This window comes from Podarcis filfolensis, assembly GCF_964270895.1.
Source record: "Podarcis filfolensis genome assembly, chromosome: 1".
NCBI classification, from domain to species: Eukaryota; Metazoa; Chordata; class Lepidosauria; order Squamata; family Lacertidae; genus Podarcis; species Podarcis filfolensis.
Window position 1 is genome coordinate 121,893,991 of NC_139604.1, and position 16,188 is coordinate 121,910,178.

Here is a 16,188-nt window from a genome sequence, read left to right on the forward strand (position 1 = left end):
CTTCCAGTGAAGGAGAGTCCACCAGCTTCTAGGTAGTCAGAAACTTCTTCCTTATGTTTGGTTGGAATCTCCTGTCTTGTAATTCGAACCCATTGGTTCAGGTACTACTCTCTGGAGCAGCAGAAAAACAATCTTGCTCTGTATTTCATGTGACACCCAAGTCATTTATATAAATATTGAACACCACTGGTTCGGGACGTACCCCAGCTTCTTAAACATCAGCCAGCTTCTTACCATAGCTGTCAACTTTCAGATTTGAAAATAAGGGATCAGCAGCCTCAAAAATAAGGGATCAGCAGCCTGAACTGTCCCGAGGACAGTCTACGGGATATCTAACAATCCGGGATAGCAGCGGGAAGCAGCGCTGGAATAAGGGAATTTCCTGCAAAAAAAAGGGAAGGTTGACAGCTATGCTTCTTACACATTGGAACATAAGAGAATCTGCCTTGCACCAGGTCAGACCATTAGTCTATCTAGCTCAGTATTGCCTACACTGACTGGCAGAAGCTCTCCAGGATTTCACACAGGTGTTTCTCCCAGCCTCTACCTGGAGATACCACTGGGGACTGAACCTTTTGCATGCCAGGCAGAAGCTCTGCTCCAGACCACAAAAGCTTTTGCCAGAATAAATCTGATATAGGGAATTTGGTTTTGAGGTGCCACAAGCAAGCCTTTCTTTTTCTTGACTGCAACAACCCCATACTTTAAGCATGCCCTACTCTGAGAGGAAATGGATTTCTTTTATTATTATCATCAATATGTATGACTACTGCTGGGGGGTATAATATATTATTAGCTGTGTGTGAAAGGAGGGCAGACTCTTCACTATTATTGCCATCTATTTCCATACTGAGGATCACAGGGCGGTTCAAATATGAAAATACAAAAATAGATGCTCTTTCTCAGCAGCCTATCAGAAACATTTCCCTATAACCAGGCCTTTGGCTGATTATCATTCTGTGGCCCTTTAAATGTGTTTGTCAGAGGAAAGTTATGGGTTTGTTTTTATTTTCTTATGTATTTTGTGTTCTCATTTTGTATTTTTATGTTGTCAGCTGTCCTGTGGTCTTTGGATAGAAGGTGGTATACCAATTTAATAAATAATAATAATAATGTTCTGAGGTGCTTACCCAGCTTCCATCCCTTTGATCTTCGGATGAAGGGTGGTATGCATGTTTAATAAATAAGATTATTAATAATCTTGTGAGGTGATAACCCAGCCTCCAGTCCTATCTTTGGATGAAGGGCAGTATACAAATTTAATAAATATTAATATTAATAATAATAATCTTCTGAGGCAAGAACAGATCCTCCTAGTGTCCCTATTTTCCAGGGATGTCCCTGATTTACAGAAGCCGTCCTGGTTTCTGATTTGACCCCAGAATATCCTGCTTTTCCTTAGGATGTCCCTATTTTCTCCCTGTTGGAGAAATGTTGGAGGGTATGGAGTTATCTGACCCGCAAGCTGTATGAAGGCAATCCTGTATAGGGAAGTTTTTGTTTTTTTAATGTTTAATGTTTTAGTATGTTGGAAGCTGCTCAGATGTGTGAGGTATAAATAGTCAAATTATCCTTATGGAATGGGATGTCCCTATTTTCAACAGAGAAAAGTTGGGAGTGTATCTAATAATAATATAATAGCAATCTTCTGAGGCACTAACCCAGCTTCCAGCCCTGTGATCTTTGAATAAAGCGTGGTATACAAATCTAATAAATAATAATATTAATAATCCTCTGAGGCGATAACTCTGCTTCCACCCCTGTAATCTTCAGATAAACAGTGGTATACAATTTTAAAACATAATAATATTAATAATCTTCTGAGGCGCTAACTCCGCTTCCACCCCTGTGATCTTCGGATAAACAGTGGTATACAATTTTAATAAATAATAATATTAACAATCTTCTGAGGCGATAACCCAGCTTCCAGGATAAAAAGTGGTATACAATTTTTAATAATAATAATAATAATAATAATAATAATAATAATAATAATAATAATAATAATAATAATAATATCCTCTGAGGCAAGAATACCCCTCCCCCCCACCTCACGACGCACCCCCCCCCCCCGCGAGAAAGCAGAGCGCGCGCCCAAATCAAAGCTCCTCCCCCTCCCTTCCTTCCAGGGGACCTTAGCAACAAGGGAGGAGGGGAGGGCTGGGAAACGCAGCACGCGCGCCTGCGCCTGCGCCCTCTTCCACAGTCTCCCTGCCTCTCTCCCCGCAGCCCCAGCATTAGGAGCCGCGGCCTCTCTCCGTGCAGGGGGTGGTCTCTTCCGGTTCACGCCGGAGCAGAGGAAGCCGGGCGGCCATCTTGGATCATCCGGGAGCGGCGGCGCTGCTGCTGCTGCTGTTGCTTGTGGCTGAAGCGGGCTGGGTGGTGGGGAGGAAGGAGGAAGCCCGCTCGGTGGCGGTGGAGGCGGCGGCGGGTCTCCTCCGCGCTCGGTGTTGTCGGAGAAGGGAAGGCTCGGCGCCAGACCCCTCAGGCTGAGGAAGGAGGGCCCGCTCTTGTTAGCATAGCGGCGGCAGGAGGAACCGGGACTTTCTCTGGAGGAGGAGGAGGAGGAGTCGGGGCGGGGGGCGAAAGGCATGAGCGCCGAGGGCCGGTGAAGCGGGTCTTGGGGTCCTCTGAGGCGGACAGAAGCCTCCTCTGGGCAGCTCTGAGAGGGGGTTCATCTTCCCCGACTCCGGTTTATCCCCCCCCCTCTCACTTGGACTCCGTCTCTGCAGCGCCCCGAAACACCCCCCGCCCTTGCTCGCCCGCAGCCCCGTCCCCTCCCTCCTCAGAAGCGGCTCTGGTCTCTCCTTGTCTCCCTCCCTGCCCCCCCCTAACCCAGGCACACACTTCTCTTTCTCCCCCACCCCTCTTTTTTGTGCTCCGTGAGAATCCCCGTCTTCTTTAATCCGCCGCCGCCGCCTTCGAAGGATCCTAATCTGGTCTGTAGGATGATCCCTGAAGACTCCCGGGAGGATACAATGCTCCATTATCAGACTGGAATATAGATGAGAAACGGGGGTCGTGGTGGAGAAGGGGGAAGCAAGCCGGATTTCCCTCCCCACACTCCCCTTCTTTTCCCACCCACCCCCACCCTTGATGGTGGTGCTTCGTAACCACTATCATGCAGTAAAAATGCGATTTTTTTTGTAAATATATATATATACATATACATATATATATATAAAACTATTCGGAGGGGGGAGGGTGTTAGGATTTTCTATATCTGTATACACCATACGTTAGCTGGATTTTGCCATTGCAAACGGTGCTTCCGCGCAAGTGGATGAAAATGTCCACTAGAACTCCGCTGCCCACAGTGAATGAACTGCCCACCGTGAATGAAAACGTGAGTGTACTTCAGGATTGTCCATTGTTGTAATGAGAATTTTGTAGTAAGCTGAATGCCTTTTTTTTTAATGCCTGGTGTTAAATTTCACAGTATGCAGCACAGTATATTTTGCCTCCATCTTAAAAGATGTATCATGACATGGGTTATTAAATAGTGGGTGGAAATGGGCCGTTTTCTATGAAAATACGGATGTTTGAAGTTCGGATGAAATTGATAATAGGGGGTCAAATTGTGATAATTGAAATCCTTTCAGAGGACATCTTGACATCACCTAGGGCATCCATTGCTCTACTGTTATGACATTCATTGTCTGGCAGCTGGACATCTGGTGACAGATGTTGTACAGGTTGTTGTGAAGAATGTTATCAGTAGGGAAGCTCTTATCAAGGCCTGCCTGCAATAACCTTCTCTTTAAACTTGGGATCCCTCTCACTTCTACTTCTCTTTCTAAGTCCCTCACACTTTAGTCTTATGTCTTTAGAATGTAAAATAATCAGAACAGATGTTCTTGGGCATAATATATGCTAATCATTACAAGTGGATCGTGTATAAACTTAGAATGGTAAAAAATGGTTCTTTTCCTCTGACAAAGATTGGATTGAGTGACCTAGATAACATATATTTCAAATCTGATTTGTATATCTCATAAGTGACCGAGTAAGCCCTTGTGTTGGCAGTCACTTAGGTGATTTTAAAAGACCCCCCTCCTTTTGATCTAGATGTTATATTTACCTTCATATATAGCATTTGAGATTGGTTGCATAAATGCTAAAGAAAGCTGAATTATTTTCAAATGAAATATGTGAATTGAGAGGTATTTATGCTGTATTACAATAAAGGTTTGGACGTTTGGTGTCTCTGGAATTTGGAGAGAAAAAGTTGAATATTTTCTTTAACTTTTGGAACACCAGGTTTGCTATCAATATGATTCCAAATGCAAATTCCTTCTGTCAAAGCAATTGGCAGCATGTCCATTGATACAGGACTGAAGACACAAGTGACAAATCTGTGTGTGCTGCTTATCAGATAGCCAGTTTTACTGTAAACTTAAGAATCTCTGATAGGCTCCAAGAAAGAAGGCGTTTTATTTGTCTCATTTATGAATTGCCTCCCACAAAAGATCCCAAAGCAGTTAAACAATTAAAAATATATAAAAACAATTTCAAGTTCAGTACACCTATCTAGATGGGAATAAAAATCTCCATTTAAAAGGCTTGTTGGAAAAGGAAGATCTTCAATAGATCCACTGTTGAGAAAAATATACTTAGATGCATATTTTTTGTTGTATGTGTGTTAGCTGGCCTATTCATTGTGATTGACTGAGGATACTTGCAACAAGCTTAGATACAGAGGTGGAAAATATGCTTAGCGGAACAATTGTTGCATTGTCAAGTCTCTGGATTTATTGACATAGTAGATAAAACTTCTCTATTCTTTGTTTACTTTAGTTTACAGATTATAAAAAGAACTAAAGACTATATTCAGTCAGAGTTAATTAAGTAATTCAATTATAGAATCTTTGTGGACTTCATTCCAGGCCTCCAGAGTTGTCTTTTAGGGAAAATTGTTCTGTGTTGGACACTTCTGTAGTTCATTGTCAGACTTGAGGTGTATTCAGTAGGTTTGATCCCTTAACTCTTTTACTAACTGGATCACTCTAGTATCAGCAAGTTCATCAGGCTTAGAAGTATTTGGTGGGAAACTGTCTTAATACCATTTTCCAGTGTGTATATTCAGGTTCTAGATTAGATAAATTCTTAAACTTATTGTGGATAGCCCATTTGTTAAAAATATAAAATTAAAGCAGTATGCTGTTAGATTTTTTGCTTAGTTGCATTGCCTCTTTGATCGTGTCCCAGCTTGCAAACTAAGCTGAATTGGGTTGGTTGGTTTCGGAGGATGCACGTGGGTAGTAGTGAGTTTTAAAGTATCATTTATATTGAGGCCTGCACTTGACCATGCAAGTACTAGATTGCAGGAGGATCCTTAGCGTTAGATTACACAGCTCAGTGCTTCCTGGTTGCATTTTAAATTTGATAATTTAAATTTTACACCTGTAATTTCTTCAGGTTGAAAGAGTCTTCCATTACAAGTGTGGTGACAGTGCTTAGTGGGGGAACAGGTAGGTCATTGGTTCTCAAAGGATGTGGTGCACCACACTGGTGTGGCAGGATAGGATAGGAAGTGTGGCAGGAAGATTCAGTGACAATCATGAGTGATTCATGTTCTAATGTAGCTGCATTGTTTTATACATTCTGGATGTTCCATCATCATATTATAACAGTGTTTATCAAGCTTGAGTCCTCAGCTGTTGTTGGGCTATCACTCCCATCATCCCTGATCACTGGTCCTGCTAGTAAGGGATGATGGTAGTTGCAGTCAAACAACAGATGAGGACCCAGGTTTGAGAAACACTGCATTATAAAGTAGTTGTGCACTTTGTTATGAATCAAGCACTGATAGGAGTTGTGTCTTTTATCTCCAATGTATTTTTTACCAATAAAAAATTAGGTGTGGCATGAGCAAATTTTCATTCTGAAAGTGTGTCCTAAAGAAAGAAAGAATGAAAACTGGGGCTTAGGACCCAAGTATTGGTTAGACTGCCTGCTCTCCTATATGTTTACCCCCCCCACCAATCTTTGAGGTCAGGTAGGACAACAGAGCTGTACTTGCTGATGGTGTGTTATGTAGCAACATGTGAGAAAGTGTTTTTTGTAGTAGCACTCTGATGGTGGAAAGCCCTCGTCTTGCAGATTTGGGTCGTAAGTATTAGACACCATGTAAATACATTTTTAATTACTCAGGCATTTGTTTTGTTGACTGCAAGAGATTTTTGTTGCTCCCAAAGTGCTATAACAGAATTTGATCTATTTTTGTGCTTTACTTTTTTCTGTTGCTTTGTTTTTGTATGTCCTTTAGGATTGATTTTAATGAAGAACAGATTATAAGTCACCTAAATAAATTACGAAATTGCTCTTTGGTTTAGTCATGCGACTGCCATCTGAATTTCTTTATACTAAATTTTTAAAGCTTATTTCTGTTACCTGGGAGGGATGTAATTGAGCCAATGCTGAACTTTCCAAGGTAGCAATCTACAACATTTATTGGCAAAGACAGATAATGTTTACTACAGTTTCGTATTAGTTTCTAGAAAAATGCTGAATGAGCATTGTTCTTGCCTGTGCTTGAAGTTGAACTATATTTAATTTTGAAGACATATCCTACAAGTCAGTGCAGAAGCCCATTTTTCTTTTGTAAAACCATTAGGCACAATGACATGCTCCAAAATCAGTTTAAGCTTTACAAATATATATGAATGTCCAAAGACAGCCTTTGTGCTCTGAACTCAGATAGCTGATTCTGAATCTCATCTTGATTCTTGAATTCTGACATTTATGGCTACTTCATGTGAACTTAAGCCTTCCGTTTCTGCTTAGAGTTTATCTAGCTCAGATGTTGGGAACATTTGGCCCTCCAGATGTTGCTGAATGATAACTCCCATAAGCCCCAGCAAATATGAGCAGTAGCCAGAGATGATGGGACTTATAGTTCAGTAACAATGGAGGCCCAAAGTTTCCCCATATCTGATACAGTTGCAGCTCTGAGATGTTGTGTGCTCCACTGTTAACACTTCTTCACATACCAGCAACAGCCTGCCCCACATGTCCCGTCCTGTCAGAGACTGTAGCCTCTTGGGAATGTTCACACTTGGAGCTGGTTCACACATCATATTATCCCATAGTTGCATGCTGATGCATGCTGCTCAGAAGTCCCTGAATTGCCCTTCTCCTGCTTCTTCTACCATGCTAGGGAGGCAACACCCCAGAGGCTAGCTTTGTTATGTGTGAACTAGCACTTGTAGTTTGCTTCTGTTGAAGGATTGAGAGGCCAACATTTGTTCTTGGTTTAATGTAATCTTTGAGCCAGGCCTTCCTACAAGCAGTAGCTTTGAGACAAGGAAATGGACATCTTCATGGTTTTAACACATGATGTAGTGCATGGGTGTATGTAACTTGTGTGAAGTGATTATTGAGTTTTGCAGGTTAGATAATGTTAGAGTGTTAGAAACTCAGATATATAATCTAATCACCAAATGGCACCTTAAACCTAGTTTATAATCATCGCCACAATGGAATCTCTAGGTACATCCCCCCCTGTGAAGTTTGTTGTTGTTGTTCCTCATTTCATTTTTATATCACTCTATATTTTAAAGAACAAATCTCAAAACAGTTTACAACACATTCAAACATAAAATAAAACAATCCAAAATAAAACAAGTTCAAGCTTCAAGGAAAATATTTCAGATCCTTTCTAGATGCTTTCCCCAGTCACCAACCTGGCATCCAGAGATCTCTGTGTGGTCGCTATTGGACCTGCACCAGTCGCAAAATGTGCATGGCACCTAGCTAATTTCTGACACTTTTTGCAAGACTGGCTTTATTTAATGCTGAAAATTAATGCTCAATGGCATTTGAAGCTGTCTTTACACTACTTCTCCAGTAGAAAATTGGATTACTTTAATTTAAAAAATAATAATAATATTGAGGTAGTTCAGGAGTGGCTCTGTAAGCTGACTTGGAAAGCATTGTTCTAAGGGGGAGGAACTCCTAATCCTTTCTGTTTGAATTGCATTTTTCTGGGTGCTATTTATTTAGGAACACAGGAAACAGCCATAGCAAGTCAGACCACTGGTCCACGTAGCTCAGAATAATCTCTGCTTCCTGGTAGTGTCTCTCTAGGATTTCAAGTGGGGTCCTCTCTCAGCATTACTCAGAGATGCCAGGGATTGATCTTGGGAACTTCTTCACACAAAGCAGATTCTTTACCCAGAGCTACAGTCCATCCTTTGTTTGTATTTCTAGACTACCCATCATCCCATAGGAAGTACTATCAAGGTTCCTGGAAGATATTACACATTTTGTTCAGTCATTTTGAAGGCATATTTATGGTGTGAAATGAAACCCATTTTCTGTACGGTCTGCCTGTACAGTGGCCTTGAGGATGTCATAGTGAATTATGCTATAATAGCTGATCAATGAAAAGATACTGCATTGCCTTTGCTAATAGGTCTGTTTATATAGCCTGTTCCATTCTGTAGTAACACTTTTTACATCAGCAGTGGGCATTGCTATGAAGTCTGGTCCACATATCTGCTGCTGGGCTGTGCATCGCTACTCTTTTCACAGTATGGTCTTACACATTTTTATGTGGAGGTAAATTCCACTGTGTTCATTATTCCCTGGTTAGTTTGCACAGTATTGTGCCATCAGTCAGAGACATATACCTGGAACTGCACTGTGGAATCAGAGATATCTACTGCATCAAAAAAGGGCCTTTTGTGGCCATTCTTATCTTACAAAATATGCATACTTTGATAATCTGAATATGGATCTGCACGTTTTAGATCACTTGGTATGTATATCCTTGGTTATTTCAAGGCAGTGGAATAATTGAGGTGGTATTATGTATCCCTCTTAGATTTGGAGTTTGACCTTTACGATACTGAACTCCCAAAGCTCCTATTATAGCTAGCCTTGGGGATCAAATCTGTAAGTGAACTTTTTGGCCAAAAATTGACTACTTAAAAATAGCACGACACTGAATCACAGGATAAAAATCTGAACAGGGGCTTTCCAACATCAATCTCAGATGTTTGACCATTGGGTGTCCTTCTGGCTTCATACATAATTACTAACAAAGGCTATATGGGAATTGGACTTAGTATGCAGTTTTATTGATGATTCAGGCTTGACTACATCTTGCTCTTCAGCTGCTATATTTACACTTCAGTGCTGAGGTCAGTAAAAACTTCTTTTGATCAGTGAACAAAGTCAGTGTGACTTGGATGATATAGTAAATCTCAGATGCGTGCTACAGATTCTCCCTTTTCTTAAAAACAAAATCCACTCTGAATATTCGTGCACTACAATAAAGCTGTTGTGCTATTGCTGGATAATTCCTTATTCTGGATGTGTCACTTCTTTCTAGTCCACCCCCCCCCCACTTTATGCACCTTTATCTTTTTATTTTGTGATTAAATCTAATGCCACCTTCATATAGGCACCCAGATATTTGGGGTTATGCTGTTGCACAGCTCTAGCATTAAATTTGTGTTTTCCATGATTAATAGCAGCTAGGTTGTACTCATTATTTATAACATCACATTAATACAGCATTCTTGTGGCCCAAACTAATGATTACTTCTGCTTACGTAACTAAGCAGGAGCTGAGAAAATAATAGTGCAAGTGAGAGGCTGAATTTTGGCATTTTAATAGTCCTTGGCCTTAAAGGCCTTAAACTCTTTTGGCTGCAAGGCTGTTCCCATTTCTAGCTCCTTGGCATGATGATGCCCGGCTTTGTCAGTCTTCCCCAGTCTGCAGGTTGGCTGCAGATGGGATTCTATATTTAGAGTATGTGTGCTTGCCTTTGACCTACACGGTTAAATTGTATGTGAAATGCAGTTACACTGACACATGAAAATGTTACAGTAAGAAGAACTCTGTTGATCACATATGCTGGTGATCCAGTGAGTCATGTAGGCCTTGACAGAGCAATATTGTTAGCTTTCTATTGGCTACTTAATGCACTACTGTCCTTGAATTATGCCCTTTTTGTAGGTTTAATAATTTCGCACTAGTTGCCTTTGAAGGCTTGATTTGTTAGGGTGTACTTTATAATGTGGAGGAAAAATTAGGATATGTTTTAAGGTGGTCATGGTGTTTCTCGTAAAGATTATACTTTGTCTGCTGTCAACTTTTAAAACTGATTATTATTTGGCAGGTATACCTGGCCAATCAGTTTAACAGTCTTAGGAGCTGTATGATTGGGAAGGAGAAGAAGCTAGTAGCCAAGAGAACATAAAGGATTGCCTTTGCACAATGAAATATTTTATCATTTAAATTGGAGTGTGACTTTTGGTTACAATCTTCTGGCTGTCCTGTTGTCTAACTCTTACACAAAATCGACCTTGCATTCAGTTCCCATTGAAGTAGAGCACAGTTGCTCAAGGTGTTTAACTGCAAAATATGTTCCCTTGAATCTATTTTTAGGGACTGGTTTGTTTACAAAAGAACACTTGCCCCATCCACAGGATTTAACACCATATGAAAGTGAGTTTGTATAAAATAATGGAAATTGTAAAATAATTTAATGTGTGTAAAAGAGCAAAGGCTGCACAGATTCTCTATTAGTAAAAGTTTTCACTGTGATTACATGATTATGGTAGACATGTTGCACTTGATGTCTAATATATTCATAACAAACCAAGTGCTTTGTGGATTCTGTGTTAATTCACTTGCAGAAGTCCCACATGGTTAAAACAACCTTGCAGAAAATGAGCATGTGAAAATGAGTATAGGAACAGAAATATAAATTTGGGCAAAGCCACAGTCCACAGAAGACCACAAGTTCTTTACTTACAAAATCTTACCAATGCTTTATCCATCAGTTTTTGCTGACCTCTTAAAAACTATCCACAGCCTTCCCCAAACCTTTTGGAGGGACCTCGCAAAGACTGAAATCAGTGTTCAAAATTAGCCAGGTGCCAGGCACGTTTTGCGACTGGCACAGGTCCAATTGCAACCATATGGAGATGGATGCTGGGTTGGCGACTGGGGAAAGCATGATGTCACTTAGAGAAGGATCTGAAATATTTTCCTTGAAGCTTGAATTTGTTTTGTTCTGCATTGTTGTATTTGATGTTTTAATGTGTTGTCATCCACTTTGAGATTTGTTCTTTAAAATATAAAGCGGTATAGAAAATAATAATAATAATAATGATGATGATGTAGTCCATTGCAAAAACAAACAAATGAAAACAGCGCCTAGACATTCCATTGTGGAGACTGTAACCCAGGTTTAAGGCACCATTTGGCAATTAGATTATATATCTAATATAGAGAGAGTGTGTGTGTCTCCTTGAATTCAGTACATCTTGCTTCTGTCTGCACTAGCCATAGGCTGAGCTGCTCTAAATTCATAGAAGCCAAGAGGATGAGTTGGGGACTTCAAGGGTAAGTGGATGAAATAAGGTAGAAGGTGAGGCTGAGTGTCAAGGCCTTAAGGACAAAAGGCAGCCTGAAAGAATATCAAAGCTGGAACAGTACTACTGAGATTGAATTTTTCTATACAGTATAGCAAAGACCCTGTTCAAGGACAGTTTGTATCATTTTATGAACTTGTTCTACTATCCCAGCATCACTGTGTATTCATGATATGAAGTGAAAATAGGTTTCCTTTAGCTGTTCTATAACTAGCTACATTAGGAAACAGAATTCTAAAAAAGGTTGGGATTTCAAATACATTTGTAATTTTGCAAGTTTTTAAAAAATAGTTTTGGCAAGAATGTAACAGATTACACCTAATTGTATTTGGTGCATCCGAGAGTGATTATTTGCATTCTTTGTTGCCCAGCAAATTCTAAATAGCAACTGTTGAAACTAGGAAGAGTTGAACAATTTGCACTCTGAAGTAGGTTTTCTTTTCTTTAAGTGAAGAAAATGCATTTAAAACATTAGGGTTTGTTGAACATAAGAAAGTAGTTCTGTAACTATTGTTGAATATAGTTCACAGTTCTCAGTTATGTGTACACTTCCATTCACACTCCAAACACTATGGAGCACTGTGTTGTGAATAATACATAGACTGAAATGCAGCTCACAGTGTTAGAAGTTGAGCTCAGGCTGGTTTAGGACAGGGCTCCCAAGTTTGAGTCTCCAACTGTTTTTGGACTACAACTCCCATTATCGCTAGCTAGTAGGACCAAGTAGTCAGGGGTGATGGGAACTGTAGTCCAAAAACAGCTGGAGACCATGGTCCAGAGCTTAACAGTAGTGTTTATTTTATTCTCCTAATGACCTGCCATGCCATATCATTTTTTTAAAGTTAAATTATAAATTTGAAAATGCCATTAGGCTGACCTAGAAAAATCTCGTACTGATCTGAGTCACCTCCAAAACCCATGAGCCACAGCCAGCAGTTGAAGGAGGTATACAACCTTCAAGATAGCATGTTCTCTCTCAGGATCAGTTAAACAATCACAATCTTTCTCTCCCCACCCCCAAAGTATTTACCCAGGCTCTTATTCCACTAGTTAGTGCACTTAATCCTTACCAGTGCTTGGTCTGGCATGAAACTTGTACGGTAGCTATGCATTATTTCCAAGTTATGGAATTATTCTGGGAAGAGGAGAAACTACAAACAAGCTGTTACCTGCATACATTTTGTTATTATTATTAATTATTTAAAATGTGTGCAGATGAACAGATATGGCCCTCTTTTGTTCAGAGAGGCTTCTGAGTATTCTGACACAGGATTGCACTATATTCTTTAACTTCCGTATCCTCCTTGATCAATGATAACCTTCTGGCAGGCAGACTCCCTTAAGCCTCAAAAATTACTCTTGCTTCAGATGTTACTTTGTTCCTATCTCCCCCTCAACATGAGATTGACAACAATAAATATATGGTGGGGGGAAACGGGCTCCCATTTGGCTTAATGGAGCAGATGGGGGGGGCATGGGGAGAAAATAGGAGATGGAGGAGAAATTCCATTGCATAAGTGGAAATCTTTTTGCTAACGGAACTGCTTTGTTGGATATCACTCAGGGTGTTCATGTGTTAAATTATGTGGGTTTGCGGGGGGGGGGTGTGTGTGGAGGTTTTAGTGTGGAGCAGGAGTCAGTATGGGCAGGGTATTTGCGGGTCTTGCTGCATGGGATGGGGCTCTGTAGTGCACGTAGCAGTGTTTAAAATTAGCCAGGCGTATTTTGCACCTATTGGCCACTTGCAACCAAGTGAAGATGCCTGGGTGCCAAGATGGCACATGACATCTCAACCCATCTGGAGGTGCGTGTCTGGAGATCATTGGATCTTGACTATTTTCACACACTAATACAACATCCTGTAGAGTTCTATCAGTTATATTTTATCTGCACAATCAGAATGAATTTCAGGAACCAAAATGCTTTTTTTGTGCAGTCGTCGTAGTTATGAACAATTTTATAATTAATTGTTGTAGCTTGACTTCACTTACCCACCCCACTGCCCAGGAATATTCCTATGTTATGAATGGTCTGTATCACCATTAAGAAAGAGAGGTAGGAATAGGCCAATATATATGTGGACTGTCCCTGGATAAAGTGACTTTCCTTATTTAAATTCTCAAAGTTCTTAACCTAACTCAAGGTTGCCATATGAACTAACCAGATGTTTAACCAATCACAGGCAGGCATTCCTTTGAAAAATAGGACCTTAGAGCGGCTTTGCCCCAAAATGGCAACTAGACATTCTGCTTTGGCGATAAATGTGAAAAATAATGTATGCAAAGTTTCAAGTTAAGTAGCCCAACAGATGTCATTTCTGTATGCTGTGGAATGACAGAACCTTGTTTTTGATGCTCCTGTAATAGAGATGCTTGACTACTCGAATGCTGTTGAGCACAAATACTTGGGTGTTTCTGATCTGAAATTTAACATATTCCCTTTATTGTGTTCTATTTCCAAATCAAACACATTTAAAGAATTCCCAAGAAATAGTGATGTTGTTGGTTGGATGGGGGGGGCACAATTCCCTTTTCTAGAGAGATCACTTCCCACCTATTGACTCACGACAGCATCTCTCTGGATGGAGCAGGTTGCTGCCTACACAACTCCCTGTCTAGACTACAGAACATGGGTGTAGCCAGGCTTTTTGTTGTGGGGGCATGCTTGGGGGGGCAGAACCGTACCCGCCGCCCCCCCCCCCGGCTATGCCCATGCTACAGAAGTGTGTTCATGCGGTTAGGGAAGGGAATTGTGTAGAGTGCAAATACAGATTATGTGGTAGGGTAAAACTGAAGGCATGTAAGATGTATCCTCAATTACTCCTGCACACTTGCTCTTAAGGTTTATTGCTTTATAATTTAATCATGTACTGCTATCCGCTATCTGGGATCCAGAGATATATCTTAATGATGATTCTTTTTACTATAGCTGAAATATTTCATAGATAGGTTTAGGCTGCTGTGCATTATTCAACTTGAACATATGAATTATTTCTGTTGCCTTTCGTGCTTAGGTAAGCATTTGCACTTACAACTTCCCTGCAGAATACAATAAATAGAGGTTTCCTTAAATAAACTAATTCTTCTAAGCATGCACACGGTTTATATTATAAGATTTTTTCCCCTTCAGTGGGTGTAAAATTTCATATGACAGGTTTTTCATTTTCAGGTTACTTTTTTAGAATAGTCCGTCATGAAATTTTTAACCGGTTGTTCTTTGAGTTGCTGCTAATGTTTGCAATGTGTTAACTTTTTTGCAATATGTACAAATTGAAAGTTGGCACAAGTATCTCCTTAAAATTCCAACACCACACCTCCCAGGTTTTATTTTTGTTCATTTTTCTTTTCTTTTTTTGCTTTCCTTCATGCTTATTTCTTAATGGGAAAGGATGCCGGAACATCAGTAGGGGAAAGCTTTTCTGAAAAGGTGGGTTATAAATTTTGTTCAAAAAGCTGCCTTTTTTATATGTATGCATGTGACGCAATTTATTTCTCTCTCCTTAGTTTGCTGCTTTATTCCTGTCCTTCCAGAAGATAAGATCTTGCTCAGTCGCTGACAAGGAAGTAGCTTGTGAAATCACAAACCCTGTCCATAAGCATTTTGTAGACTTTTAAAAGTATTTTAAACTGGAGAAGGCAGTGACTCCCATCACAAGGACAAAATCTACGCCCCCTTCTTGCTTTGTCAGGATAGTTTCGTTCAAGCAGGGCTTGTCAGCTTTTATCTGTGCTACTTTCTTCCTGTATATTGCTGACTTCTCAGTGGCTGCCAGCTCTTAAATCAGATTCTGGATCAATTTTCCACAATGAAGGATTTGAATACACATAAATGAAGGCTTGACTATTTCTATTAAAAAATAAAAAGGTTTCCTCTTCTTGTTTTCTGACCTGTACTGTGCCCTGTTCCGTATTTTGACTTTGAGCACTGCAGAAGTTTTGGTAGGATATCCAAATGGCACCCCCATTATCTTAAATAATGGGCAGCTTTTGCCTATTTAATGGTACCCCAAAATCTGTTACTTGAGAAGTAAATCCTAAGCTGCCTCATTGTGTCTATTGGTAGGGAGCCCTGAAGTGGGCTGCCCAGGAACACAACATAGTCTTCATGCAATGGTGTTTCTAGGGTTTACTTTTCCACTAGCTTTTGATCGATTGGCTTCTTCACTTGGCACTGAAATACAGAGAACTCAACACAAAGTTTCAGCCTCTGAACAAAGACTGCTGATTATATTGCACACATTATGTAACACTCTGTTGTTGCTTTTTTATTAGTTCTTGAGGCCCTCTCACTGCTTCCATCAGTAATTAAAAACAAAAGCTCTGCATCTGATGGAAGGATAAGCTGGTTGGGTCAGGGCCCATCAGGTTGGAAGTGATGGATAAAATGATGTAAGGATAATGGGGAGAATAGATAAATGAGATTGGGTGGCATTTGGATATAAATTGTGAAGTATGTTGGAAAAGATAGAAGAAAAATGAAAATAGGAGAATGGCTGAAGACTGAAGCGAGGAAATGAGAAAATGTGGTTTCTAAAGGGAAGTGAACTCTTCGCATGGTTTTACATTTTATCACCTTTATGTGCTAGTTTACCATATTTTTCCACAGAGCCTTTCACCTTGTTGAGGCATTCTCAAGCACAGGACTAAAGAAAAAATGCTGTAAAAGTCTCAAAACAACACAATATTTTCCCTTTATGAACAGTGTAGGAGAACCTGTTGTGTGTGCACAACCTAAAGCTGCGTGTCTAGGTTATTTAGAATCTTGTAAAATAATTATTTCGAATTCAGAAGGAATGCC

At 40.2% G+C, this 16,188-nt stretch overlaps 1 protein-coding gene across 8 annotated transcripts in view; it reads left to right on the top strand.

Moving 5' to 3' along the window:
• The first annotated feature begins 2,285 nt into the window (after positions 1-2,285).
• MARK3 (microtubule affinity regulating kinase 3) overlaps positions 2,286-16,188 on the top strand; it is a 67,830-nt gene continuing 53,927 nt past the window's right edge. For 4 of the 8 annotated variants that reach the window (XM_083613425.1, XM_083613428.1, XM_083613426.1 and 1 more), the window contains exons 1-2: positions 2,286-3,346; positions 14,779-14,817. In XM_083613425.1, the coding sequence (XP_083469551.1) occupies positions 3,284-3,346; positions 14,779-14,817 (102 nt within the window). In that variant the 5' untranslated portion in view covers positions 2,286-3,283. The remainder of the gene's footprint in view (positions 3,347-14,778; positions 14,818-16,188) is intronic. The other 4 variants (XM_083613427.1, XM_083613431.1, XM_083613429.1 and 1 more) reach the window with 2 other exon arrangements.